Source organism: Ochotona curzoniae, unplaced genomic scaffold, assembly GCF_017591425.1.
Source record: "Ochotona curzoniae isolate NIBS_2020 unplaced genomic scaffold, NIBS_Ocur_1.0 contig_899, whole genome shotgun sequence".
NCBI classification, from domain to species: Eukaryota; Metazoa; Chordata; class Mammalia; order Lagomorpha; family Ochotonidae; genus Ochotona; species Ochotona curzoniae.
In genome coordinates, this window is record NW_024466605.1 from 6,253,170 (window position 1) to 6,280,912 (window position 27,743).

At 42.2% G+C, this 27,743-nt stretch overlaps 1 protein-coding gene across 4 annotated transcripts in view; it reads right to left on the bottom strand.

The window, feature by feature from the left end:
• The window catches only part of NRG1 (neuregulin 1), a 1,043,202-nt gene that overhangs the window by 206,536 nt on the left and 808,923 nt on the right, over positions 1–27,743 (bottom strand). The window contains exon 1 of one of the 4 annotated variants that reach the window (XM_040994211.1): positions 1,995–2,167. The exons of 1 other annotated variant lie outside the window; for it this stretch is intronic. In XM_040994211.1, coding sequence (XP_040850145.1) covers positions 1,995–2,094 — 100 coding nt within the window. In that variant the 5' untranslated portion in view covers positions 2,095–2,167. Of the gene's footprint in view, positions 1–1,994; positions 2,168–27,743 lie in introns of those variants that run through there. 2 more of the 4 variants (XM_040994212.1, XM_040994216.1) reach the window with 2 other exon arrangements.

Consider the following 27,743-nt stretch of genomic DNA (forward strand, 5'->3'; position numbering starts at 1 on the left):
TGAAACTGCCTGAAGGTCAAGTTTAGCCCAATCTTTCCAGAGTGATGGTGGAGTGAATGTCCCCTACAGGGAGATTCACAACTGCGTGCTTGAACGCACCGTGAGACTCACCAAGCGCGTGAAAGTGCATGGGCAAGAACCTTCTGGTTCCCTAGGAGACCAAGGCTCGCTTGGCTCCGAGAAGGGCAGTGCTAGCTGAACCATCTCAGGGCTAGCTCATGCGCGGCTGTGGACTTCTGAGTGCAACCCCTCCAGGGAATCCTATGTCAGACCACTGCCCCTTCTCCATTCTACAGACCACCCACAGAGACCACAGAAACTTCCCAGGGCCACAGACGGCCAGGCCAGCCAGGCGCCAGGACAGCACCACGAACAGGTGACCAGGGCGCACAAGGCAGTCTTCTCAACTTCAAATCTAACATCTCTTCCTTGGACTCTGCCTCAGGACAGTAGAGGCATCACTGACCCAGACTGCTACTTTCACTTCCCCATATCAAATACCTTAGTCAATAAAATGCTAGATGTCCCCTGACAAATCAGAGGAATTTCTCTGCACTCCCATGAGGGCTAATGAAGAGAAATTAAGGTGACTCCAATCAGCAGTGTCTCATTCCAGACGCATGCACAGGGAAGGGTCAGTGGTAAGCAATCACTCTGTTCCATTTCTATCTTGTTCAAGGCCCTGTTTGAGGTCTCTGGCAATAGCCCCAGTTCTGAAATGCTATCTATATCAGTGATACCCAAACGACAGGCCTAAACCAATCCGCTTTTTCTTCCTGCACCAAGCGGGACAGTGCCTCTGCTCAACTTCCTGGACCACAGCATTACCAGGCGTGCCACTGAATGAATTCTGCAGTGGTGCCTGGGACAAGACTATGCCTCCGGAACAGTTAGCATCTGGGAACTGCAGAAGCAGGGGACAAAAAAAAAAAAAAAAAGCCCTGGCATTCTCACTCCCGCTCCCTTTTATTTCCCAGCTTCTTCACTCACTCACTATCCCCCTGGGATGTCTCTTTTGGTCACAGCAACGTCTAAAACCTGAGCCTTTCTTAGGACAACCCGGTCAAACTGCCACTGGCATTCCTGTGCTGAGAATCCCAGGAAGACTTGTTTCTAGAGGTTCAATCGTTTTTTTTTTTTTTTTTCATTCCGTGTATAAACATAATCGGTAAGTGAGTGCAAACATTCAGATAAACTGTTACTTGCGGATACGCCCTGGGGTCGAGCCCGGAGAGATCCGCGAAAGACCCACCAAGTCCAAAGTTAGTAGAACTTAATGTGGAGCAGCCTCTGTTCCTTGGCACGGGGCAGGATTTTTTTTTTTTTTTTTAATATCTGCTTCGCTGCCCTTTAGGAATCCCTCTCCGAGTTCCGAGTTTTCCATATCTCGGGCCTGAATCAGGGTGAACCGACGCGCATACACAGCGATACCACGTCGCGTCCCCCAAGTGCCCAAATCGCCCGGGGCTCCAACGTCCCAGAAAGCGCCGGGGACCCTGTGGCGAACTCCGGTTTCTTCGCGGCCAGGCAACCCGCTCTGGGGTTACAACAGGCGGCCCGTCCCTGCTTTCCTCGCTAGAGGGCAGACGGGGCCCGTGCAAAGCAGCCCTTGGCGCCCAGGCACGCGCGCACCCGGCCTCGGCCCCTGCTCTGGGAATCCCGCTCCCGGAGCTGGGCTCAGCCTCTCTTGCTCTGAGGAGGACGGTGCCAGCGAATGCCGCGCGCCCCGGAGCCTAGAAGGGTGCTGGGCCCAAGACAGCCGCCCTAGGGGCCGGCGCGCAGGGAGGGCGTAGGCTGCCCGGTAGGGCTCGGCGCCCAGGTGAGGGGCGGCCCCAAGGAGGGGAAGCGCCGCCCGACTCCGCCGCCTCACCGGAGCTGGGGGGCCAGGCGCCCCGGAGCGCAGGGCGCGGGCGGGCGGACGGGCCGGGGAGAGGCGACGGCTGCACAGGAGGAGGCGGAGGATGACGGGGCCTCGGGCCGCGCTACGCACTCACCTGGACTCGGGCCGCCCTCAGCAGGCGCGGGCTTCTTGCCAGTACCTCGGTCCTTCTTCTTGCCCTTCCCTTTGCCTCTGCCTTCCTTGCGCTCGGACATCTCGTCAGAGAAGTGAGTGCTGTGCCCGGATGGCCCTCCTCGGCCGAGAGAGCCGCGCGACAAGTTTGGGTCCCGGGGGTGAGGGGTGGGGGGGCAGGCTTTGGGAAAAGTTTGTCCCTCAAGGCGGGCAGGGCGGGCAGGGCGAGCGGGGCCCCGGGGTTGCAGCGTTCGCGCGCGGCCGCGGGGGCGTCTCCTGTCGGACGCTGCTGCGGACGCGGGCGGCGCGCGGTGCTGGCCACCTGGGGCTGGCGGTGGCTCGGTCGGACGGCTCGCCCTCACTCTGGGATGCGGGATGGGAGGGGAGTGCTCCTGGCTCCCCGGGAAAGTCGCGGAGCCCCGCTGCGCCGCGTCCCCCTCCGCCCCCACGCTCCTGTCGTGGCCTCTGCCCGGCGCCCTCGCAGCCCAAGGAGGGAGAGGCGTTCAGCGTCCCGCCCGTGCTCCCATCTCCTGTGCAAGTGGCCGCGCGCTGCGCTCCGCTCCTGCCCTCTGCGCCGAGCCCGGAGTTCCGACAAGTTTTGGGGGAACTCCTCGCCGGCTCTTTTTCAATTGCCCCACAGCCACCCACCTCCCGCAGGTTGGAGGCTGGCGCCTCCTTCTCACCCTCCCCTTGCCTCGCCCCCTCCCTCTTCCCCACCACACCCCCACCCCGAGGCGCGGACACGCCACCGGGAGGAGCCTGGCCTCGGCGCTCCCGGGCGCAGCCCCTTTTCCTACGCGAGCCGGGCCCGGCCGGGCGGGGGGCGGCGCGCCGGGCGGCTGCGGGAACCCCCGACAGGGGTCGCTGGAAGCTGCGCGAAGACGAACCGAGCCGCCGGCACGGGACCGGGGAAGTGCCTTAGGCAGGCAATGCCCCGGCAGGCTGGTCCGCGCTAGAGTTGGGGGTCGAGGGAGAGAGAAGGGGAAAGGCTGGCGACAAAAGTTTGCAGCTGTGACACCTGCTCGCCCCGAAATGAACCCCCAGGAGGGAGAGGAATGTGCGTTGTTTAGCGAGCAGGAAAGGTTCATTCCTTTTTCACGTGGGTGACGAAGCTCTCTGGCACTCCCGGGCAAAAGTAAATCCTGTCGGGAGGGGAGTTGCAGGTAAAACAGATCTAGCTAGGTAGGACTGGTAGGAACCCCGAAAAGGTGATCAGAGGGCGCTGTCTCTGCAGTTGCGCGCGCGTATGTGTGTGTGTGTGTGTGTGTGTGTGCTGCATCTGAGTGTGTTTCATAACGTGCCTGTTAGAATTCCTATCTCCAGCTTTTGCTTCCAGAGAACCCTTCCGAGGGAGGGCGTTCAGCTCATCAAAGGTTATTGAAACTCCCAAGAAACTGAGGAACCGGGGCTCCCAGCGCAGCCAGCAGTCGCTGAAGCCCTGGCTGCGCTAGCCAGAACCCTTCCGAGGGAAGGCGTTCAGCTCTTCAAAGGCTATTGAATTTCCCAGGAAACCAAGGAAATGGGGCTTCCAGCGCAGCCAGCACTCAACTGGCTGCTGCGCTGGCCTAGCCGCTGGGTTCTGTCCAGGGTGAGCCAGGTCAGGGAGTGGCCCTGGAAGAGAGTTAAGTGGAAACCCCTAGTTCTTCAGCGCCGGCTGTCTCGGATTCCAACTTGCCTGGGGACTGCGGGTGCGAATCAAACTTAGAGCTTCCTCGTCCTCCCTCTGGTGGAGAATTCGACAGCGCCTTGCAATCCGATGTGCCCTGGCACTTGCGCTGCGGAGGACAGAAGGCACAGGCCAGAGCGCTCTGCACCACGGAAAGATCCAGCACGGCCTCCGTGCCAGAGACATTGCTCTCGTGGTCACAGGGCAGCCTGCGTGGCTCACCTGGGCTGACAGGACAGTGCCGGGCACTTGTGTTGTGGTTATAGGAAGTGGGGAGTAGGCACCATCCATATGCATTAACCCATTACTGCAGTTTCAAAATGACACGCCTCTGATTTTCCATTCTCGGGCGTTAATGCATACCGGCTTCTCAGTGTAATTTCTGGTTGCCGCAATTAAGTAAATAAAAGTGAAATCTGGAGCACCTCGCCTTATTGTGTTGTGTGTGGAAAGGAACGGAGGGGTGCCGGGGGGGAAAAAAAGCGTTTGTTTTAAAGCTATCCTGAAACAATTTAATTCAAACTGCATTGACATTATAGTAAGACACAAAGTCTGTTGGGTGGCTTTAATTGCTCAAAGAGCCCTTAGCAATGATGCTGTTGTTTGCTATTTTTCTTAGAAGTACCTACGTGTATATACCTTCTAGTAGCTGTCAGATACTCACCAAATATAAATTGTACTGGGCCACCAAAACAGCAAACCAGAAGATAAGATTATGCACTATAATACTCTACGGAGTTGGTTGAAATGACTGTGTTTTCCCCAGAGGTGCCCACTGCCCAGCAGGCAGGAAGCAGCAAAATCAGAGAAGTCCTTTTAAAAAGGATATTATATCTCAAGCATGTGAGACAGCGTAAGAGCTGAGCCTACACTAGCCATATGCCATCCAACGGAACATTATTTTAGAACTGAAGAAGTTGGAGCAAAATTTATTTTGGAAATTTTTTTTAAAAATTCAGATCTTCCCAAATATTGATTAGGAAGCCACTGGTAAAACCAAACTGATGCCAGAAATATTATAATTCAGTCACTTTTGTTTGGGGTCTGGGTGCCTTCCTGGGCCATACGGGTTATATATGAATTCATAGCAACCTGGAGAGTAAGGAAAGAGACCATTTTGGTGATAATTTTCCATCTGAAAGGATATCTCAAGGATGTTGACAGTCTTCCACAACTAAGCATAATTCCAGAAAAGGTGGTTGAGATTACTGTGTTTGAAAAATAAACCAAGGTATTGAGGATTCCTAAAGAAAGCATAGGCCTGGGGAATGGAGATGAAGGGAAGATGGTAAATCGTATGAATGAACATTTAGTAATTGTTTTTCTTTGCTTGGATGTCCTTGGAGGACAGATAACAGGATCAAGCTTGCAATGATAAATGTTGAAGGAACTTGCAAGAAAGTAGCAGGTGAGGGACAAGGCAGCTTCCTATAATCCCAAGGCTGGACCATATTTTCGTTGTCAGCAGCTGCTGAATTGTCAGGCAATTAATGACAAATTTCAAAATTTTCTTACTAGTACAGTGTTTAATTACATCCTTACCCATGTTATTTTATGATCATTTTTCAGGGGGCTACTTTGTTACATTATTTATGACTAGCTAAAAGATTAACCCCATCATAATCCATTTCTTTACTAGTTAAAACATTTATGAGATGTATCAACAGTTTGGTATTGTTCTTCAATTATTCATCCCTGTGGTCAGGAAATGACAAATGAATTTCTGTAACATTAAAAAAACAAACAAACAAACAACAACAACAGAAAAACCTTGGAACTGACCAAAGAAAGGAGGAAAAAATATATTTTTTGTTTTCTTAAAAGCCAGATTATGACCCTCGATTGTATGATTTAGAAATGATGCTATTCATTCATGATTTAATTTCATTAACTTGTAGACCGTTCAGCTTTTAAAGAGGAATCATGTAGAGAATATAAGCTCTTGGGTAGTATATGTCAACCAACCTGTCCACATCTGTCAACTTTAAGAAGGGAGTGGAGATTGCTAAGAAGCACCCTGAGAAATAAACAGAGGCGAAATTCAGATCCTGTGTGAAATGACAGCTTAAAAGAAGCTCAATCATGTGCCTTTACGTTTCTCTGCGTAGGTTTAGCTTTTAGAAGCGCTCTCAGAGCCTCCAAAGCTGGCTGAATTTATCCACTCTCAGTAATTCCCATTTGGGAAATACTCCAAGAAAATTAAAAATAAATAAATAAATAAACCAGGAAAAGATTAAGAAGACTGACATGACTTTACATTTTTGCAAAATACTGTCCAGATTGATCCAACTGTTACACATGTAACTCAAAATTCTGTAAATAGTTACTCTGAACTCTTTAAAAACCTGGATAAGCTAAGATATGACTTAAACAAGGATTACCTTGTTTTTTTTTTTTGCCACCAACTTGACATTAATGAAGATGCATGAATGCCAAGAAAATCTCACTCCCCAGAGACGATTCCAGAGCAACTACTAAATGTATATGACTCATTCACACTAAATGAACAAAATGCTAGATAGCAAACTGCAATAAAAGATTACCCTTGTTCTTAGAAGCTGAGAAAGGCAGAAAAACTATTGGAGCACAGTGTGAAAATATGTGTTTTGGGTTTTTTTTTTTTTTTGAGTCTGAAGTTCTTTCATTGGAGAGAGGGTCTTTTTGAAGGAAAAGGATATAAAATTAAAAATACAGATTTAGGTCCAAGAACCCTGAGGGAATCCCTGCAAGGCGAGAAGCCTTGTAACTTCATTAGCTTTATGGCATGTTTGCCTCTAATGATTCCAAGACTGCTCTACCATCTGTCCCATGCTGATCCTAAAGGCTCACCCAGTTATAGTGTCTTAGAGAGCAGACAGCACTGTTACATAGCATTACCCCACACAGGAGACATGAACAAATCATCAACAGGAACAGAGCAAAACTGGAACAGGTAAGGCCTACCTTAGGAGGGAGGAAAGGGAGGTGCAAGAACACTTAGTAATTCACCGACTAGCAACTGTTGTGTATATTTAGACTCCCAGAATCAACACCCAGGTGGGTTAAGCAAAGCACTCTCACCAGCGAGATACCCTAGAGAAACCAAAAAGGGTGGGAAGCCCTCTACAACGTTCGACAAATATTTAATGGAATTACTAACGAATCCTCATCTGCTTGAGAAGAGAGTCAGTTTTCTAACAAAACAGTAAGTTTAGAATCTGAAGAAACATGCTAAAAACATGCTCAAACAACATTAAAATGAAATCTGCTTGTGTTTTTCTTCACATGTGAATGTTTTAAGGATTTATTTATTTTACTTGAAAAGCAGAGTGACAGAAACACACACACAGAGGGGAAGGGGGTGGAGAGAGAGAGAGATCTTCCATCTGCTGCTTCGCTGCCCACATGCCAGCAACAGTGTTAGGTTAGAGCAGGCCGCAGCCAGGAGCCAGGAAGTCCACCCAGGTTTCCCTCGTGGATGGCAGGGAATCAATGCCTGGATCATCAATTGCTGCATTAGCAGTTGGAGCACTTTGGAGGCTGCATCCAAAGTGCCAGATAACCAGGACTCAAAGCACACGCTTCCATATGATCCAAGTATCTTAACCTGCTCCGTCACAAGGCCCACCTCTGTCCGTGTGGATTTGAAAAATGACAGCACACCATTGATTATACTTACCATTTTATTGGTGATATGAGTATACCCTCATGGCTGGTACTATGAATTGGAAACACCTAATGCAGGGGCAGATGTTAGACTTAGCCAGGACTCTGTATGTTCTATCATAGCACCTGAGGTTGGGTCCTGTATTTTAGTTATAGAGGTCATGCAAGTATCCCAAGTTTTTTTTTTTTTTAATTGGAAAGGCACATATACAGAGAGAAAGATCTTACATCCACTGACTCACTCCCCAAGGGAATATAATGGCCAGAGCTAATCCAAAGCCAGGAGCCAGGAGCCTCCTCCTTCAGGTCTTCCCACGCAGGTGCAGAGTCCCAAGGCTTTGGTCATCCTTGACTACTTTCCCAGGCCACAAGCAGGGAGCTGGATGGGAAGTGGAGCAGCCGGCACATGAACCGGTGCCCACAAGGTATCCCAGCAGATGCAAGGCCACTAGGCCATCATGCTAGACACTGGCTCTAACTTTTGACTCCAGAATCTTGTTCATGTAGACCTAGAGAAGCAACAGTAACGACTCACTGGATATCTTGATAAACTTTCCTGCTCTGTGTTTCAGCCTGGCTCAGGCCTGGCCATTGTCGATATGTGGGAAGTGAATCAGCAGATGGGAGCACTGTCTCAGTTTCTTAACCTCTCACTTAAAAAATGCAGAAAGCAACGGAATCTTCACACATAATTTCTTCTTTATACACTATTTGATAAATTGGTCCACTGTCTTTTGTAATAAGGTGGAAATACAAGACTTACTGGTTTTTGAAAACACTTTTGATTCTTTCAAAAACACCGTCCCACCCTTCTTTTCAGTTACTCTTTCTGACCTGAGGATGAATTCTTTCTCTATCCTCAATCCCCTTGCAACATATCTATATTTTAGTTGTAGAGGCCATGCAAGTATCCCAAGTTTTTCAACATATATTCATATATGGACATGCACATGCATGTACATTTGTGGGTACATATATGTATTCAGATATATGATTATTTCTCATTCTCTCTATTGGAAAAGAGAGCCATTGCCTGTGTTTGAATGTGAGCCAGTAGCAGGTAGAATTTGTGTATCCTGCTACCCACCTTTTCATGCAGCTCTCCTTTCGAATTTCTAGCATCACACTCCTTACCGGAGAAGCATGAAATCCTTTTGCATTGGACAGATTTAAATACAACAAAACAGACCTAAAAAGCCTTGTTCTGATATCGGCATTTTCTATCAGTCCGTTACCGACAGTCATTTGCATGTCTTCTTGCTGCAGCCAAGCCGTCACCCAGTTCTGTCATTTTGATGCCAGTTTCCTCTTACTCCTCTTCACTAAGTGCCACCCACACCCGAGACTCCTGTCTGTGCTTTGACTTTGGACAAGCTTCCCTCCTGGACAGTCACTTCCTCTGATTATTTTGCCACACCGAGCAGAGGAGTCATTTGAAAAGCACAGGTAACCCATTCACTCTTTGCTTCTCAGAACCATTTCTGGGCCCCTGAAGAGCAAGGCAGTGCCTACCTTCAATCTGTCTAACCCTGCCCTTCCTGCTCCCTAGGCCTCCTACCTTAGAACTTGCCCTTCTTCCCATCCTCCCTGTCCCAACTGACTGTTCCCCCTGCCTTGTTTTTCTAGCAGCCACCACACTCCACCTAGTACCACTTACCATTCAGGCTCCAGCTGAATTTCAGTTGCTTGGAAAAGCTTTTCATTGCCTTTGAAAACTGTCTCGCTCCATCCTGTTTTAATCTCCCTTTAAACATTTCTCCCAGCTTGTAATTAAGTAATTATTTTGTGATTATTTTTTACAATAATCTCATACCACTGGGTATTAATCTCTTTGATGGCGAGGAGTATTTCATGTCCTGTCTTAGATGTCTACCATTATGCCTGTCTCATCATAGTTAATATGTATATTTTGTTAAAAGGTGGATGTGTGAAGATAAATAGAATTATTTCATCAATCCGTGTGTGTTGATATTCAATTAGGTTTAATGTTTAGATGATAATGATGATTAGGATACCAGGATTGATACTTTGGGGGGTAGCTTCTATTAACACAAGTTTTTTCAAGAACAAATACATAAATTAAAATCATGGTCCAGTCAGTATAATCTGTCAATACTTTCTCTGGGAGATGAAGTGGTAACTTCTGTAAAATGGTAAAATGCCATGTAGAATAATTACATTTTTTCCCTAAATCACCTCTGCAAGTTTCACCTGCAGATTGCTTTTATTGGTTTCATTTCCTCCCCTGGATCCTTGGGAGGTGTCAGAAAGACCTATAAAATACCTGAGCTTTAGCAAGGCAAAGGTGCCAAAAATGATAATAAATGAAAATCTACAATACATAGCATTCCTAAGACAGCGAAAAGCCCCTCTTAGTGTGAACACAGTGTCAGATTATTTTTTACGCACAGTCTGGTCATAAGCCCTTAAATTGTCATTTCTTTAAGCTACACCCAGGAACCACCTTAGAGTTGTCTTTGAGTTTAGGTTTAATTTCTCTAACATCTTGCTCTCTTCCCATTACCCATATTTATCCTGCAAAGGCAGAGGGATTTCTCTGTTCGTTCTGGGAGATCAGATTCTGTGTACATTAATTACACAACCAAGAGAGATTGGATGAGGTGGTAGCTCTCAGGAGTAAACCCACATGTCCTCTCCAAGGTTAATATCTTTCCTTTCAAAGGACACTTTCTTCACAACTGTGCAAAGATTCATCTCATTAAATTTATAATGATGTTAAAATATAAATTGAATGTCTCGGGTGATGAATTAGTACTTCAAATATTTGAACAGTGAGAGTAATTTAACAGATCAAGTCTCTCTTTCTCTCTCTCTCTCTCTCTTTTTTCCCCCTGAATGTCCTATAAGAGACACCTTGTGGAAAGCACTTCCTAACCAGATTATGGCATGTAGGAAATTACTTCATAATGTTATCGTGATGGTGGGGCTCTACGGAATGAAACACTGATGCACTGTGCCCTATATAGGGCCCAGGCATGCAATAACACTACAATTCTACCTTTTCCTTCCTTCCCTCCAACATAATTCCTTCTAGCTTCCCTGCTAAATCTTTACAGAAACACCCCTATCCACCATTGCTTTTGGTACCTCCTCATGTTAAAGCACTTGATATGTCTACATTGACCACAGATCTCTAGTTTCAAGCTGAAAGGCAAGAATATGACAGCCCCTGCACCCCTGGATCCAGGCCTAGAACACAAGTTGGTCTTCAGTAGTTTGACTTTCAACACTATGTGCAGTAATTTCTGTGTATGCATGTGTTAAAATGTATGTATGTGTTTCAGTTCTCATTGATTTGGGACAAAGAAATTAAGACTTTTCCCAAGTATTTATAACAGGGCAGTTCATCTTTTAAAAATCAGAAGAACAATTGGGTAATCTGATAGAAAACAAGTGAATGCCCAAAAAACATAACTGATAACTGTCCAGGCAGAAGATTGCATTCTAATGGAAAATGTTGTCATTTCCATTTCATTATAAAGACTGAGCTTGCTCCAGTTCTTTGCCACAGGTGCAAGGTAGAAACCACTTAATCTGAACAGTCATGGAATTCTGGTCTTGCCATGAGTCCAGTTCTGGGAGTGAGTCTCCCTGCAAGTTCTGGGAGTAAACCTGGAATCTGGAAATTCTAGGAAATATCTAAGGATGTGTTCACATTAGCTTTCTTTGGGTCTGAAATCATATCAAGCAGTTATGCCCAGACACAAGTGTCTTCTTCCCTGTCTTTCAGACTGGCCCAAACCAGCCCTGGTTTTCAAAGTAGGAGGACAAAGTCAGTTACCTAAAATGTCTTGCCTCAGGATTTTATGACCTTCTTTTCAGCTATTATTTCCAAAAGATAATATCATGGAATAACATGAAAAACATTGTATTGTCTTGATGGTATCAGACCCCTGAAAGCCAGAAGTGTGTTTGGATTTCTACCAGTATGTGTTCACTGTGAGATTTAGAACCATCTCAGAAGCATGATATACAAAGCTCAAATTCATATGTATTTTGTCCATTGATTTGTTCTTTAGGCATTTCACCTTTTCTTGGTACCGAAGAGACATCCGTTAATGTATCACTGATTCTTTTCTTCTTTCTCCTGCTGTGTTGTCCCTCCCCTCCCAATCTTTTGTTTACTCTCTCACTAAATAAACATTTTCTCCATGAATGTTTTCTTTTTCCATTCTAACAACAAACCATAACAACACATATTCTTTTGGCTGTTCCTTTCCTTGCACTACCAAACTCTCTCGATACCTTTCTCATTTATTAGCTCAAGGAATTCATCTACTCCAATAACTCAGCATCACTCTCATAAAATCACTCAAAATTCACCCAGCCTTCCTTCCTGTCCTATCAAGAGTGCTTTTTAGTCCTGCTCATGCCTAGAAGACACTGACACCTGATCATCATCAATTCTGGAGACCCCTAGATGTATTCCAGTGAGAAATCCTTCTTCATTGCTTTGGGGCTGTCATGAAGGCACAGCAGGCTAATCCTCTGCCCTGTGGCACCAGCATCCCGTATGTATGCTCCACGTCTATTCCAGTTTCTTGGTAAATGACCTGGAAAAGCAGTGGAGGATGCCCCAAGTCCTCAGGACCTTGCACCCATGTGGAGACACAGAAGAAGCTCCTGGTTCCTGGCTTTGGATTGGCTCAGCTCTGGCCATTTTGGTCATTTGGGGAGTGAACCAGAAGATGGGAGATCTTTCTCTCTGTCTCTCCTGCTCTCTGTAAAAATCTGCCTTTCAAATAGTAAATAAATAAATAAATAATTTTAAATAAACCCTTTCTTCCCCTCAATTTTTTTTTCAAATTTGTCTCTTTAATGCTGGCCCATAGCCCAATATGTAAAACTATGCTTTTCATAACTATATCATTATTTCATTAACAATGTCATTTTCTGACATTACCTCAAATTTTGATTATTCACCAATGTCTATCTTGGCTCTATTTTTGTTGTTGATGTTCTAATGCTGAGTTTCTGCTTCACATCACCTCATACCATGTTTGGCCCAAAACTGTCCTTCCCCATCAAACAAACACAGCTCCAGACAAGAAACCAAATACCATCCTTCCTTTTTCTCCTCCTCTCTCCTCTGTTCTATCCTCCACTAAATCCAGTCTGTCCATCTCAGAAGCTGCTTTCATTGTTATCTCCTTCATTTCTGCCTTCTCCGGGTCTTCCTTGTCATTATTTGATGATTGGATTCTAAGAGATCCTGTACAGCTTCGGTTGTCTTCTCACACCCAGCCATTTTTGTCCTGCTGCCAGAACTGATCATCTAAAACATAGCTATTGTCCATTCCCTAGCATTACATCTCTATTGGATTCTTGTTGCCATGACATTGGAACTAAGCTTTGGAAAACAGCCAGGTCCTTCCCAGCCTTACTAGTATGTAACTATTGAGCATTTTCACCTGTGCATTCAAGGTGTTCTGGACAAACTAGATGATTTATCTACTCACTGCCATAAGTTTAATGCTCTTTTTCCTCTTTGCTAGATTTTCATTTCTTTATTTTGCCTGGGAGACTTTCTACTCTTCTTTTTTGATCCAATCCCATGCTCCTCTCTTCAAATCTTCCCATGGCACTCCCATGCAAAGGGAGGAGCTAAATTACAAGAGAGGTTGCCTCCCAAGGTACGTTTCACACCCTAACATTGTATTTTACATACTCCACGTAGAAAACTCTTCTATTTCAATTGGACACACCAAGGCACATGGGTAAGGAACTTGGAGAACTTCACAGGTAGTAGAAGATCCAACTCGATTTGGGAACTCCAGCTCCTCCTGTTAGGCCATCATCTTGTCTACAACTTTTTCTCAGCCAGATTCTCAGACAAAAAATGAATTCCAAGGAGGTTCGTGAGCCTTGTCCTCAGGCCCAATGAGGACCTGAAGAATTGTCACTCTGTTCTGTTTTTGGAGGGTTTGGGTTTGTTTTTATTTCTTACAGGGCTATTTCGGGCATTTGTTTTCTGCCAAAATAATCAGTACACAAAGGCACCTGCCATGGAGATGAATGCCATAGAAAGTTCAGTGCACATTCATGGCAGACATAAAGAATTTACCTGTAAATAATAACTCAGAAGTATATCACAGCCCAAGCTTTCGCTGGAGAAATGTACAGACTTTGCTAAGGTCAGTCCATGGTCCTGAAACAGCAATCACGTTGTTGTGAAAAGCAGCTTTTTTTTTTCTTTTCACTCTAGCACATATTCTCTTATCTGTGAATCTGTAGAGGTCACCTAAAGAGAAACTTCTCAGGAGACAGAAAGAGTAAAGTCCACAAAATCAACTGGAATGAAAGCCTAGCTGCGTAGTTTAGAAAAGCATTCCTCTCCACAAGGCTTTACTGTATTACTCTGAGAAGGTGAATTTATCTCCTTTTTCCAGCTTCAATAAAACAGTAAACATCACCCTAAAGCTATTTTGGCTTAAATGTGTTTTATGATGCATGTTGGGATGTGTGTGTATTAAGTAATTCCAAGAAACCAAAGTAATTAAAAATGTTCAGATCCTCAATCTTCAAATATTCAAAATATGTTTAATTCAGTCCACAGATGTTCCATGGGCAAAGTAAAATGATAATAGAATAATATAGTATGGGCCCAGTGCAGTGGCCTAGTGCCTAAAATCCTTGCCTTGAATGTGTCGGGATCTCATATGGGTGCCGGTTCTAATTCCTATTGCCCCACTTCCCATCCAACTCCATGCCTGTGGCCTGGGAAAGCATTTGAGGATGGTTCGAGGCCTTGGGACCTTACACTCATGTGAAAGACCAGGAAGGGCTCCTGGCTCCTGGCTTTGCAATAAAAATAAATAAATCCTTTGAAAAAAGAATAATATAGTGAGCCTGATTTTGACCAGCTGAGCCCCAGTTCTGAAGTAGTGTTGTAACTAAGATTCTGACTATCCAGATTTGTCTGTAGGCTGATGAAACTATCTATGCAAAGGCTGTATGTATGTGGACAGGGCCTGAGATCATTAGTAGAGGTCATTAATGAATTATCTCCAATTTTTTCACATCACAATCCTATGATGATGGAGCTAAAATTCAGTAGTCACATCTGGCTTCAATCAAACTTTCAGTGTTTTAAGAATTTGGGGAATCAAATGAAATGATTGGAAAACTAATAAAATTTACACCTCAGAGCCCCATGTTGGCAAGAGTCCCATTCAAGTCCTATAATTAATTTTGCATTAAAAATTTGTTTTTTTTTTAAAAGAAGGCATCTCAAATTCATTCCTGTTAGAAGGAGTCTGTAAACATAGTTTGAAGAATATAATAAAAAATGCAGAGAAGTTTACCAGCTAGGATTTGCTACGTTGACACTTGACTAAATAGTTCTTGTTTTTGTTTTCACTGTTAAAGGCTTGGTTTTGGCATTACACACCCTGAGTAGTTTAGACTGCTCTTGCTTTTCCTTCATCATCACACTTTGTGCACATGGCTTGATAAAACTTCTCCAATTTCTGGGGAAGGAGCACATAAGTGTGCTGGGAGACATAAAGTCTCCCTTCTAAGGTCAGGGATAGCATGTCTGTTTTCTGACTGAAAGGTGTGACAGAAACTGTCAAAATTACAGAGTTGAGCGTTGTGATGTAATGAGTTAAGCACCTACCTGCAATTCATCATCTCATAGAGGTGCTGGTTCCTATTTTAGCCTCTTCATGCATAAGTAGGATATCCATCTCCCTGCTGATGACCTGGAAGAGGCAGTGGATAATGGCATAGCGGATCTCATGTGGGAGATCCAGATGAAGCACCTAATTCCTGGCTTCAGCTTGGCCCAGTGCTGATTTGCAGCCATCTGGGGCATGAACCAGCAGAAAGAAGGTCTCCCAGTCGCTCTGTAACTTTGACTTTCAAATAAATAAATAAATTTAAAAAAAAGATACAGTTCTATTTGCATATTTCTTATCAAGATGACCCAGAATACTTAAATAATTAATATTTTCACCATTGGTCTTTGAACTAACTGTTTTGACTTACATTGTAAATTCTAGAAAATAAAGACTACAGCTATTTATATTGCCCAAATGTCCCTAATCAAAGCACTCTATGAATTATTGATGACCAATGTATATTACTGTACACATCAATGTGTAAGAAGTTCTTTGAGGGCAGAGTCTCTGTTATTACAATCTTTCTGTCTTTCGTGGTACTAAACACAGTGATTTTATCTGGCAGGTATGATGAAATAATGAATAAATCTATCTTTTTACTTTAATTAACAGTGTTTAATTTGGACATATCCTGGTAGTTTTCACCTCTTAATTCTACATTTATTTTTAAAACACTTCTTCTCAAAAGTGTTTTATATTGTTATTTTATTATTTACCTGAAAGGCAGATTGACAGAGAAAGAAACAGACAGAAAGACAGATCTTCTACCTGCTGGCTCACTCCCCAAATGCCTGGAATAGCCAGGGCTGGGCAGAAACTCCAGTAAGTCTCCCAACGGTGAAAGAGACACAAGTGCTGGAGTCATCACCTGCCACCTCTCAGGGCATGTATTAGCAGAAGTTGCAATCATGAAATGCAGAGCTCAAACCTGGACAGTGCGTATGATGGGGGAATTTGGACGTGTGAGCCACTGTGCCGAACACCTACCCAAAGCCAATTGTTACAGAGTTAAAAGAAGCTAATGCCAATAAAATGACATTAATCTAAAAGGGAATGTCTCAGCTTTGGCCTAATCCTAAAACTGTTCTATGATTAGTTCAAAGAGGAAAGATAATGCATGATTGAATTATATATTCATATTAAGCTGGATTGAATCCACCTAGTCAACACATTTAGTTAAGCACAGTCCACTGCTCTTTCCAGGCTGTTAGGAGGGAGCCAATGAAAACTTGATGTAAAATTGCCATTTGTGTAGCCTATCGATATGCAAATTCATTTTAAGATATTTAAATTTCTAGTTTTACAACCTGATAACAGGATCTTTTCAGATAGAGCAGTTTATGATCCTGTTTTTAAGATCTAGCTCTTAATAGCAGTAATGTTTTTGGTTTTGCTGTTAGTAATGGCATCTCAGAAAACTGTGTATTTCTCCCATCATTTGTATATATGAATCCATATAAACACACAAAAACATTAATTACTAATAAATACGATGGACCTAAATTATCAAAGATCAAGCAAAAACACTGAATGTGGAAATGAAAGCATAATTTTTACTCTTTATTTTATGACACAACTTAATAGGTATTGGGGTTTCTTCTCCCCCTCCCTCCCACTGTTCTCTCCAGTCTTTCTCCAGGTGTCTTGCTAGTACCCTCAGAAGTTCATCACACTGCCATTGAGGTGTCTCCCAACAGCGTAGGGGCTTAGCTGTCGTTTCACCGTGAGATCATCCTTGTATTGCAAGCATGGGGATATACTTCTCTCTGTTTCTGCCTATGGACACATTTATTTCTGCTGGAAAACATCATTTTTTGACTTGCTATGTTTAGCAGAAACCTCAGTGAGTCACAGCAACGTGCAATACATGAAGACATAGGTCTTATATGCCAAGACATATAAATGAAAATGGAAAAAAGTGAGCAATTTACAGAAATGTTTTTTTCTACACTTGAAAATGATTTGCAAATTTTGCCTCTTAGGTAAATGAAACAAATTTATGCAGAAATCATTTATTTCTTCGGGCACTTAAAAATGAAAAATTTAGCATAATTATGAATACATCATATCCAGTCATAAAATGGAATTTTTATTATGTGATTTTCCAAATACAAGCCTGTAAGACAACTCTCCACAAAAATCTTTATTAATGCATGATTTCTCAAGCTTGCTGAGAGTTCCAAAAAAAAAAAAAATGAATGAGAACTCTTGAAATAACTTGACTGAAAAAAACTTGCTATGAAAATAACATTATCTATGGTGTCAATTATAATTTAGAAAATCATATATCTTAAATAAAACAAATGTTTCTATAAGAAAAATTCTAATACCATCAGAGCAGCTTAATAAACACAGCTGGTTTTATATTAGTTAGAAAAATACTGTTTGTCCAAGTTGGTTTAATTGCATTTCAAGTGAAAGCACGTTTTGTTCCCATTAAATGTCATTTTAATTTCTGCTAGGAAGTTATAGGCACTTTGAAATAACAATACCTTGACTACAAGGACATTCCCAAAACACTTGGGGTGCGCATTAGCTTTTATCAGGCAGAGAGTAAAATCTTGGGAAACCTTGCAATTTACAAGAAAAGGGGAAATAAGACAAGCTAGTTTGTGGATCTATTTGAGGAATCATGGCTGATCGGTACTTTGGTAAACCCAAGCTCTGATTAGAAAATAATCCTAATAAACATTGCTTCTTGACAGTGTGGATAAGTTATTGGTAAACCATTAACTTAGGGCTTTGCTTGCCTTGTGTGTATGTGGTCACTGCCAAAGTGAAGGCTGGTAGATTGTCATATGATAGATTATTGATAGGGAAGCCATATGTGATGGTGTCCCGAGAGCCATTAGGGATGATAACTGTGGTTCAGTTAGAATTACCGATAGCATCTGTGTTTACTCTCAATATGCTCATATTGATCCATACGTGCTCGTGCTTGTAGTTCTATTTTTGTCTGGCAAGTTTTTCAATATTTGCTTTTGACTATCTTTTTTTTTTGGCATTGACTTTTATGTAAGGCAGTGTGCTAAGTATTTCATACGTCCTCATGTCATTTAACCTTCCCAATAATCCCTTGAGGTGGGGATATTATTTTGCATGTCAACATTTATAGAAGTATAAACTGAAGTTGAGAATTTCAAAATGCTATACTTTAGAAAGTTATATAAGATTATACAACACCCTAAGTAATACTAAAAATACCATTCCAAAGTTTCAAAGGTTTTTAGGCATTTCAGCACACAGTATCATTTTACACCACTACAATAACACTTGAAAATGGATTTTTCATTCAACCCAAGCACTTTCCTTTTGCTAGCGCGTTTTATTGCTTTTCTTAACATTTTTGACAGAGGAATGTTAAGAAACTGCTTTTCTTGACCGTATTATCAGAGCAATCTCTTCTCTAAAAGTAATGAATACTTAATTACCTTTTAGGAAAGAAAAGAAAGTAGAAGAAAACATAAAAATGTCCCGAAACGACAATGTTTTGGGAAGGTTTTGAGTGACTACAGTTTTATTTCCCTTGGTTAGGAAAATGTGGCATGTCAGAAGATTACAGGGTCTTTTGAATTTCTTTCTTTTTCTCCCTTTTCCTAGATTCTTTTCCTTGGAATTTTCACTAAAATTGGCTGGTTGGTATTGTCTTAAGTTTTCTTCATTTCCACAAAATCACAGATAAAACCACCGAAATACAATTTTTAAATTCTCCAGTTTGTCCTAGGAAAATGAGAATAATCGCACACCAAGATAAAATAGCTCATTTTTAATAGAACCACTGTATACCAGACATTTTGCAAGAACTGGACACCCAAAGAAATTTATCTATGGAATAGGGAAAAGGCTGAAGGAAGGAGAGAGAGTTGGAAATATAAGCCCATCTTTACTGAGAGATAAGGAAGACATAAATCAAACTCTGTGATTATCAAAGTCATTTTCACTCTGGATATTAAATGTGTTTATTATTAAAAGCAGTGTATAGTAGTAAATGCCTAAACTATTTTATAAAGCTATAATGGTCAAGTTTCAGCATCATTGGTCAGTGTAGTGGAGGAGGAGTTCTTCCTGCTGTCAAGCCAGGATTGGAGCAGCCACACTATTCCTTCTAATAAAGATTTTAGGGAGAGTTTTTACAGGGAGCAGTTGAGTGGTGATTTAAAGCCATGATGTACAGCTTTTAGTGGAGCCTGCCTGTGTGGATTCTACAGGAGGAGAACTAAACCCTTTTTCATCATATATCCACACAGGCTCCAGTTCCTCTGTTACCTACTATAAGGGAGTGAGGCATGGAGAAAGAGATCTGTTCTAAGAAAAAATAAATACAATTGTAGTAGTAATAGTAGTAGTAGTAGTAATAGTAATAATAGATCTACATGATAGCCTATAAGTATAGAGTCGTTATCACTAACTTGAAAAGGTCAACATCTGGGGTGGGTGGTGCAACACAGCACGTTAAGCCACTGCCAGGGATGCCTACATCCCAAACATGAGGGCCTAGGATAAAGTGAATGCTACACCATGTTTCCAATACAGCTTCCAGCCAATGCATCTGGGAGGCAGCAGAAGTTGTCCCAAGTCCTTGGGCCCCTGTCACTCTTGTGGGATACTTGGCTAAAGTTCAGGGACCCTAAATTTGACTTGGTCCAGCTCTGGGTGTTTAAAACTCTTGGGAAATGAACCAGTGGATGAAAGATCTCTCCCTTCATAAGATAAAATAAATCTTCAAAACCATCAGCTTCTATCTTGTGTTTGACAGATCATGCCTAACACCTTGCTCACGCAGTCAGCACCTATTGCATGTTTATGACCTTGCACTGGGTTTCACATCGCTTACAGGGACACAAGGCTAAGTGCAAGAAAGAGCTCCTCTTACAAATCCTTTGCTCAGCAAACACAGCATGGTCCGTTCCTTAGCTAACAACAGTTTGAGGATATTTCGCCTTCAAGGTGATGTGAAAGCAACATGCACTCAGTAGAAGCCACACTTTTGCACTGTTGAGTTTGGTTCTTGTCTCTGGCTAGCAGCATGCAGTACGAGAACCCTCTTGCAATGCTGAGCACTAGTAGCCAGCTCAGGTCCCAATCACCTCCACATGGCCCCTAATAAGGAGAAGCAACCAATGTTTTAGTATCCTGTGCTGCCAGCATGTTTTGGAGAATGTGTTTTATGCTTTTGCATGCCATCAATTCTACAAATCGTCCATGTGCAAATGCAAATGAAATATTCAGCTCGTTATTACAAAATAGACTTTATGTTAGATGCTTTTGCCCAACTGTCAGCTCATCAGGTGTAAGTCATCTAAGTACATTCCTAATAGCTAGGCTAAGCTAACATACATGGTAGGGAAAGTATACCAAATGATAAGATGGGTGTATTGAATGTATTTTTGAGAACACTCAGCCCAGTAGGTAAGGCATCTTGCATATCCCACACTAAAAGGCATTGGCTTGATTCTAGGTTCCAGTTCTTGACTCTGTTCTCCACCATTGCAGACTGTAAGGAGCAGCAGTGATGGCTCAAGTAAATCAAATGACGGATCCATGTTACCCACATGGGAAACATGATTTGAGTTCCCAGCTCTTGGCTCCATCCACAGCCCAGTTCTGGCTATTGCAAGCACTTGGGAATTTAATCAGCAGATGGGTGCTCATGCTCTCTCTTAAGAATATATATAATATATATAAAGCATTTGGACCCATAATATTTTTAACCTACTGTAGGTTTGTTGGGACATAAAATTCATCATAAGCTGGGGAGTATCTGTACATATACAAGGACAGTGTTTTCAACAGTCATACATTAAAAAAAAAAAGTGAATAAGGACAAACAGCAACTAATGGTGGCAGGTAGAGCTTGTCTATTTGGTATAAAGCAGTCAAGGAATGCTTTTCTGAAGAAGTGATATTTAATGGAAGACCTCAATGATGAAAAGAAGTAAGTCATGCTAAACCAGAAGGATAAGAATGCCAGGTAGCAGGAACTACATCTATCAAGGCCTGGAAGCAGGAATGAAAGTGATGCAATAGAGGCATAGCAAATGTACCAGTCAAAGCCAAGTGAGAGACACAGTGGTCAAGGCTTGTTGAAGGCGGCAGATATTAAATATCCCTAAGAATCTGGGGAGGTTAAAAGACAGGAGAAATGCTTTATAAAATGGTAACTGAAGGAAGTCTGATGTCAGAGACTACTGGAGAGACTTCAGTCAAAGATAAAACAATGAGGGAAGAACCATGAGGAAACACAGTCATGTACACAGACCTTCTATGTTCAAAACTTTCCATTTTAAAACTTCTTTTCACTCTTGAAATTACTGAGGATCCCAAATGAGAGTTTTTGATCTTGGGGGATACCATTTACCAATATTTAACATAGCAGAAATTGCAAGTAAGGAATTAGGTTTTTAAAATTAAAACAAGAATGCTAACTCCATTATGCATAACTATGTAACCTTTATGAAAAGTAATTATTTCCCCAAGCAACAAATGAGTTTAGAAAGGAGTACTGATATGCACATTTGCAAATCTCTTTCATGTCAGTCTTAATAGATGACGTTGGGATTCTCAGATCAGCTTCTGCCTTCAATCTGTTGCAGTGTGCAGTTTTGGTTGAAGTATGTAGAGAAAATCTGGCATCAAATAGATTGGTGGTTGCAAAAGGATTTCCTGGAGAACCTCAGGGGCCCAGGGATGACTGAGTCAGGTATTGAGAATTCTGGTGTTGAGAAACCTCTTTAAGAAACTTCACAATGGAAACAGACAAATTGAGTAGCAATTCAAGCAAACAGTGAAGGGAAAGAGTTTGAGCATCACATCTAAAGCTGCTCCTGAACCTAATGGATGGAAACAAGAAAGAGAGAAATTGAAGATGCAGAACAAAGGTAACTGTTGAATCAAGCTCCCAACCCATGATGAAACAAGTGTTGGGATGGCTCACCAAGGGAACATGTTTAGCTATTGTAAAGGCAATACTAACTCAGTTGCTGAGGACACAAAAGCATGATCAAGGTTATATGGTGACACAGGGGAAAAAAAGAAGTCAGAACATGAGAATAGTAGATTAGGTAAAGAAGGACATCTTCAAGTCTTTTCAGTCAGGAACCATACATATTCATTGAGAGTGAGTAACTAAGGTGCAATACCGGAGACAAGGAAAGACAGCCATGAGGAAGGTAAGGCAAGAACAATAAAATAAAAATGAAATAAGCAACACATGTGGACATGTACCACACCATGTTTCGCCTCCAACGGGTGTCTATGACATGTTATTTTTCCAATGAGTTAAAGGGTTGTAGGAAGGGATTCTCTTCAGAGAGTACCAGACAAGGGGCTCTCCTTGGCTGTCTGGGGATCTGTGGCCAGGGCTGAACACACCTCTGTTCCTTTGGGTAGCCTCAAAGACTCCCAAGGGACTGATTCTTTGTCTAAAATGAGTCAGCCCAAGCCACACGGGAAATACAAATGATGGAGATGGACCTTGGAGTTGACATTGAAAAGCGATCATGTAGAATATTATTATCCGTCTTTTCTGAATATAATTCAAGTAAGCAATACATCCATCTGGTATTTATTTCAGAAAATCTCTTTCCAACTTTCTGTCACATGTTTATTAGGAGCACTCAAATTTACTAAACTAAAAGGAAGAGGAAGAAAGAGGTGAACTAAAGGAGTTTTTCCTGTGAGATTTGCAGTTAGACAATCCGTTATCACTTTTAATTAAGACAGTAAAACAAGCCATATAATTTTATGTCTTCTTTAGAAAGTTGTACTTGAATCTACCTTTTTCCTCCTTTTTTCTTTAAAGGCAGCCAAAATTCTCTTCCTAAAATGTTTTCACTCAACTTTAATTTTTGAAGCTGTTAGCTTTCTCTTCGCGACTTAACTTGTTTGAGGTTATGAATTTATAATTAAAAATTAAATCTGGTTGTTTTTCCTGAAGATGAGTGTTAATCGACCTTTCTGACTTTGATTTTTATTTTCCCTGTTCTACTAGGTAAGGTCACTGAAGTCCCTTTTATATCATCTGCTTTTCACAGAACTGAGGAAAGAACATTCAGTTTGGTTATACCACAGTTCTCCAGTAAGAGTTTGTTCCATGATCTTGAATAAACACTTCCAGTTTTGATGGCTTAACTTCTGTACCCACAAAATGAAATATCCAGAAACTGAATACTAAAGATTAGAATATAATCAATCCATCTGAAGGCAAAATCAATGACTTATACTTTTCAAATCTTTAACTTTTAGAATTGTTCTCATATAAAACCAAAAGTAAACCTCACCAAGTATATTCTATATCAACTTCCTTTCATTGCCCAATAGGGATATACTTAAAGTTCCACTCTTGAGGTTAGCGCTGTGATGGATTGGGTTCAACCAGCACCTAGACTGCAATATTCCATGTAGTAACACTGGCTTGAGTCCTGGTTGCTCTACTTCTGACCCAACTCTTTGCTAATGTACTTGGAAGGCAGTGGAAGATGGCCCATGTGCTTGGATCCCTGCCACCTTAGTGGGAGACCTAGCTTCAGCCTGGCCCATCCTAATTCCTGGGGTCATTTGGGGGGTTGGGGGGGGGGATAAACCAGTAGACAGTAGATTTCTGTTTCGCTCACACACTGTCTCTCAGCCTTTGAAATAACTAAAATAAATCTTGGTTTAAAAATTGTCACCATATATTTATATAACTTCATACTACACAAAAAGAAGGGAAAACTGCCTAACACCACTGTTTCTTGTTTTTGTCTTATTTCTGGCCATGTAGTAAGAATTTCACAAACTTTGTCTCCTTTTTCGCTTGACAATCCTAAATTATCTTTTGTTGTTCTCTAGATGGAAAACCTAAGCTAAGCCACATTTTCAAGTTCACATCAGTACTGGGTAGTGGACTAGAGCTCCAGTCCTCTCCATTACATTAGGGGACATAATGGACTTGCTCAGAGTTACTCCTTTTATCTTATGGAACGTGAACTGCATAGGACATTGGGTACGAGGTGTGAAGGCTTGAGAAGAATAATTCCATTACAGCTTTTACTCATTTCTGCAAATGAAAAAGTCCAGAGATGTGTACGAGACTCTTTGGGCATAAAAATTCTACTTGTTAAAAGCAGGTTTGCTTCTGGTATCCATCTGAATTTCTTGGCTAAATTGAAAAACTAGGAAGAAGGAAGAGCTTGTAGCCATTACACGCCCTGATGCCTGTAATCTACAGCTTCTGTGATATACGTCTGTCATGTCAAAATCCACTTTCCAACAAGTATTAATTACAAGGTAGAGATGTCTGCAGAGGGCCCTGGCTTGTCTGTCACTTTTATCTGCTTTTCCACATAAATTTTGAGTTTATTGGTAAAGAGTTTCTTACAGGTAGTTGCATTTTGTGGAAATCAGCACACAATCCCCATGACATTTAATCACAGAGCTATGAGTTTATAGTTTTAATACCAACGAAGAAAAAAAAAAGTCCATGGATATTAAAAAAGTAAGTTTATTTTGATGCAAACACTTTTGAAATCCAGGTATGGACTTTTCCTAATTCTAGTGCTCTATGAACTTTTCAGGAACTTCCTCCCTGCTCACTCTATTTTATTGCTTCTGCTTTTATTAGGACATGACTGTGAAGACTGAAGAGTTGATTGTATGCATGCAGTCACCTTCGCATGCACTGCAGACCCTGAAGAAGATGAGCAGAACATGTGAGAAATGTAGGAAACCCACCCATTTGCATTTTATTTTCATGCTCCCCAATACACCAGAGAGCCTGGTAATCCAAAGAAGGACATGCAGATGGAGAGGAATTTCAAAGTTACACACACACACACCCCAAACAAACAAACAAACAAAAAACCCTAACTTACATCACAGATTTCAAATCTCTCTAAGTGAAAATAATCTGCCTGGCTTGGTTTTTTTTATCCCATGTTTGAAATCTCCTGTGTTATTTGAAAGAGTGCTCTCGATAACCTTTTCATAACCAGAGAAGAAATTTAACTTAGAAGTTAGTAAATAAGGTGGCACAGTTTGGGTATGATGTTTATTTCACTGAGTATCCCCTTGGGGAATTTAATTTGTCTAAGCTTCTACCCAGGCCTGCAAATATTTGGACCCTGCACTAAATTGAAGTATTATGGTTAATTTCATATATAGTCATGTGAAACCGTTTACTTCCACAAGGTAAAATGTCTCTCCTCCTTCAACAAAATCAATCTAGATGACACATTTAGCTAAACAAAATAAATTTCTTTACTTTATGATAAGAAATACTCATCCAATATAAGAGCACTTTAATATTTAAGGTAGAGGTGTTGATTGAACAAATTAGTGTTTATTCCAAAGCTATGTCAAAAGTTCTATTTTTTAAAAAAGAGTTACGCATACTCAAGGACCTTAGTAATGCTTACAATGAAATTAACTCTAAAATAACCACACTGAATGGCAACTTCCAAGAATATATAAGTATAAAAAAATCCATAAATACAAGTCTATCTCATATGTGGAAATATTTTCAAAGTCTAAAACAGAAATAAGCAACGTAATTGCTATTGTAATAATTTTATCTTTTATCGTCACATTATTCAAAAGCTCATTTGAGAAAATCATTTGTAATCTACTTTAAAATAGCCATTGGCTTTAGTAGTCTACAAGTTCATACTTCTGAAAATAAGAACTCCTCGGGTTTTGCTTCTTGTCCTCCTGCCACTATGGCAGAGCACTAGGGTTCTTTTTTACTTTTCCTCCTGCCACTATGGCAGGAGGTAAGGGTCCTTTCTATCTCAAAACCCCCTCCCGTCGCTAGGACGGGAGTTTCTCTTCTCAGCTTTTCTAATAAATCTTGTGTTAAAACTAAACTGTGTCCGCATGAAAATTCTTCTTTCCTGCGAGACAAGAATTTGAGGTTGCTGCCATACTCGGAGTCAAAAATCCTGCAACCGTTTTGGTGCCCTGTGACTCGGGAAATCTGCACTCTTTCCTTCCTTCTGTGGGGACTCAGTCATCACCAATGGGCCCTGGGCTGCCTCAATTCCCAAATAGCGTCAGGCACTGCCGAGTCCTTTGCTACCTTTTCTGATAGGATTCTCTCCAAAAGCTTTTTCTCACTAAATCTCCTCATTCTGTATGAATTCAGTTTTTGGGTTTTGTTTTACTGGTCAGTATGTGCTGAATATCAATTGGTCTGTGATAGGGAAAAGGCAGGCAGTTTCTAGGCCCTCTATAGATGAGATCCAAGCAACGGAGATATGGAGAAAAGTGCTTTAATCCCTTCACAAGGCAGTCAGCAGAGACAGTTCCTCCAGGTTAGCTCTTAACGAATGTAGTTGCTAATGTGAGCAGAAAACCAGAGTCAACACAGGTACTCCTCCAGCTCTCATTAAGGACATCATTACACAGGCTTATAGAATCAGGCCGAAGTTTGAGGTCAGGCTTGTCAGCTCAAGGTTAGAATGAATTTCAAAAGGAGAGCATATTTTGTCCGGCAGAAGTCCCAGATGCAGCAGGGTGCAGGGGATATTTTTTGGCATATGCTGCTTCTGACTTATATGTTCTTCAGGACATCAGAGTATTGCACCAGGCAGAGGCCTAGGTCTAGCATGGTGCAGGAAACAGGAGCGGATTGTTCACTCCTGGCACATGCTGTTCTAACCGAGACATCCCATAAGGCGTGGAAGGTCGAGCGACGTGAGTCAAGTGTGCTGACTTCACTCCCACCTCCCTCCCTTCTTCTGTGGTCTTCAGCAGCGCACACCTGGACACCACGGGCGAGCTATAGGAGTCCTAAGAGACGTCTTAGACTCAGGAGAGATAGAAACTGAGGGACGCTTCTAGTTTCTATCCTCATTTCAGTGCTCCCAGCACATGCTATTCTGACGAGTATGTCCAGGTGCAAAACCAGGATTTACTTGTACTGGCAGGAGTCCCAGAGCTAGCATGTCGCAGGAATGGGGGGCTGAACGGAGAGACCCCTTGGGGTGCCTCCGCAATTACAGGGATGCCACAGCCTGGCTGCCAGCTTTGAGCTTTAGAGTGGAGAGAGTTAGTCTGGATGGGCCTCTTTGCATGGCTATGCTGCTGTGCTGTGCTGGCTCCACCGCCACGTGGAGCACACAACTGGCTTTTACCTTGGTCCTTCCCTGTTCTGTTTTTTGCTTTGTCTAGTTTTAGGCTTAATTCTTAGAGATATCTAACAGGAGGTAGAAGTTCATTTGTCTCTCCTTGGTCACTGATCTCAGAAACCAACGGGAATACTGCTAGTTAACAATGGGCCAGACCCCAGACTCCTGCACCCCCGAGAGAGCTTAAAATTCATTAACTCTTTGTAGCCTGAGAGATTCTTTCCCTTTACAGTTACCTCTGCCGACTAGTATTTCATTCTATGTGCCTTTTGCTTTATGGTGTATCTCACTGTTAATGCTGTGTTCATGTGCTAAATCAGTTTTTCTGTGTCATTGCAACTGGCTTCAGCGATGAGTTCTCAGTGTTTTTGCAATGTTTTCTGCTGCTTTTGTTGCTGTTTGGTCTTGAAGTTTAACCATCTACTGATTTATAGTGCCATCCTAGCTCTGACCAGATCCGGCCTACAGTGTTTACACCCAGAGTGGTGCTTGCTATAAGGAGGAGCAGATTCTGCGTGTGAGCTTGTATGTTCTATTAAAGTGAATGAATACTTGCAGCATAATTACAAAGATTCTTGATAAAGGTCCAAAAGTTACTAATGCATATACTGGTGGTTATGTTTATTGGTCAAACTGTCTTTTAATTGTGCAGCTGTATCACGTTGTGGAATTAT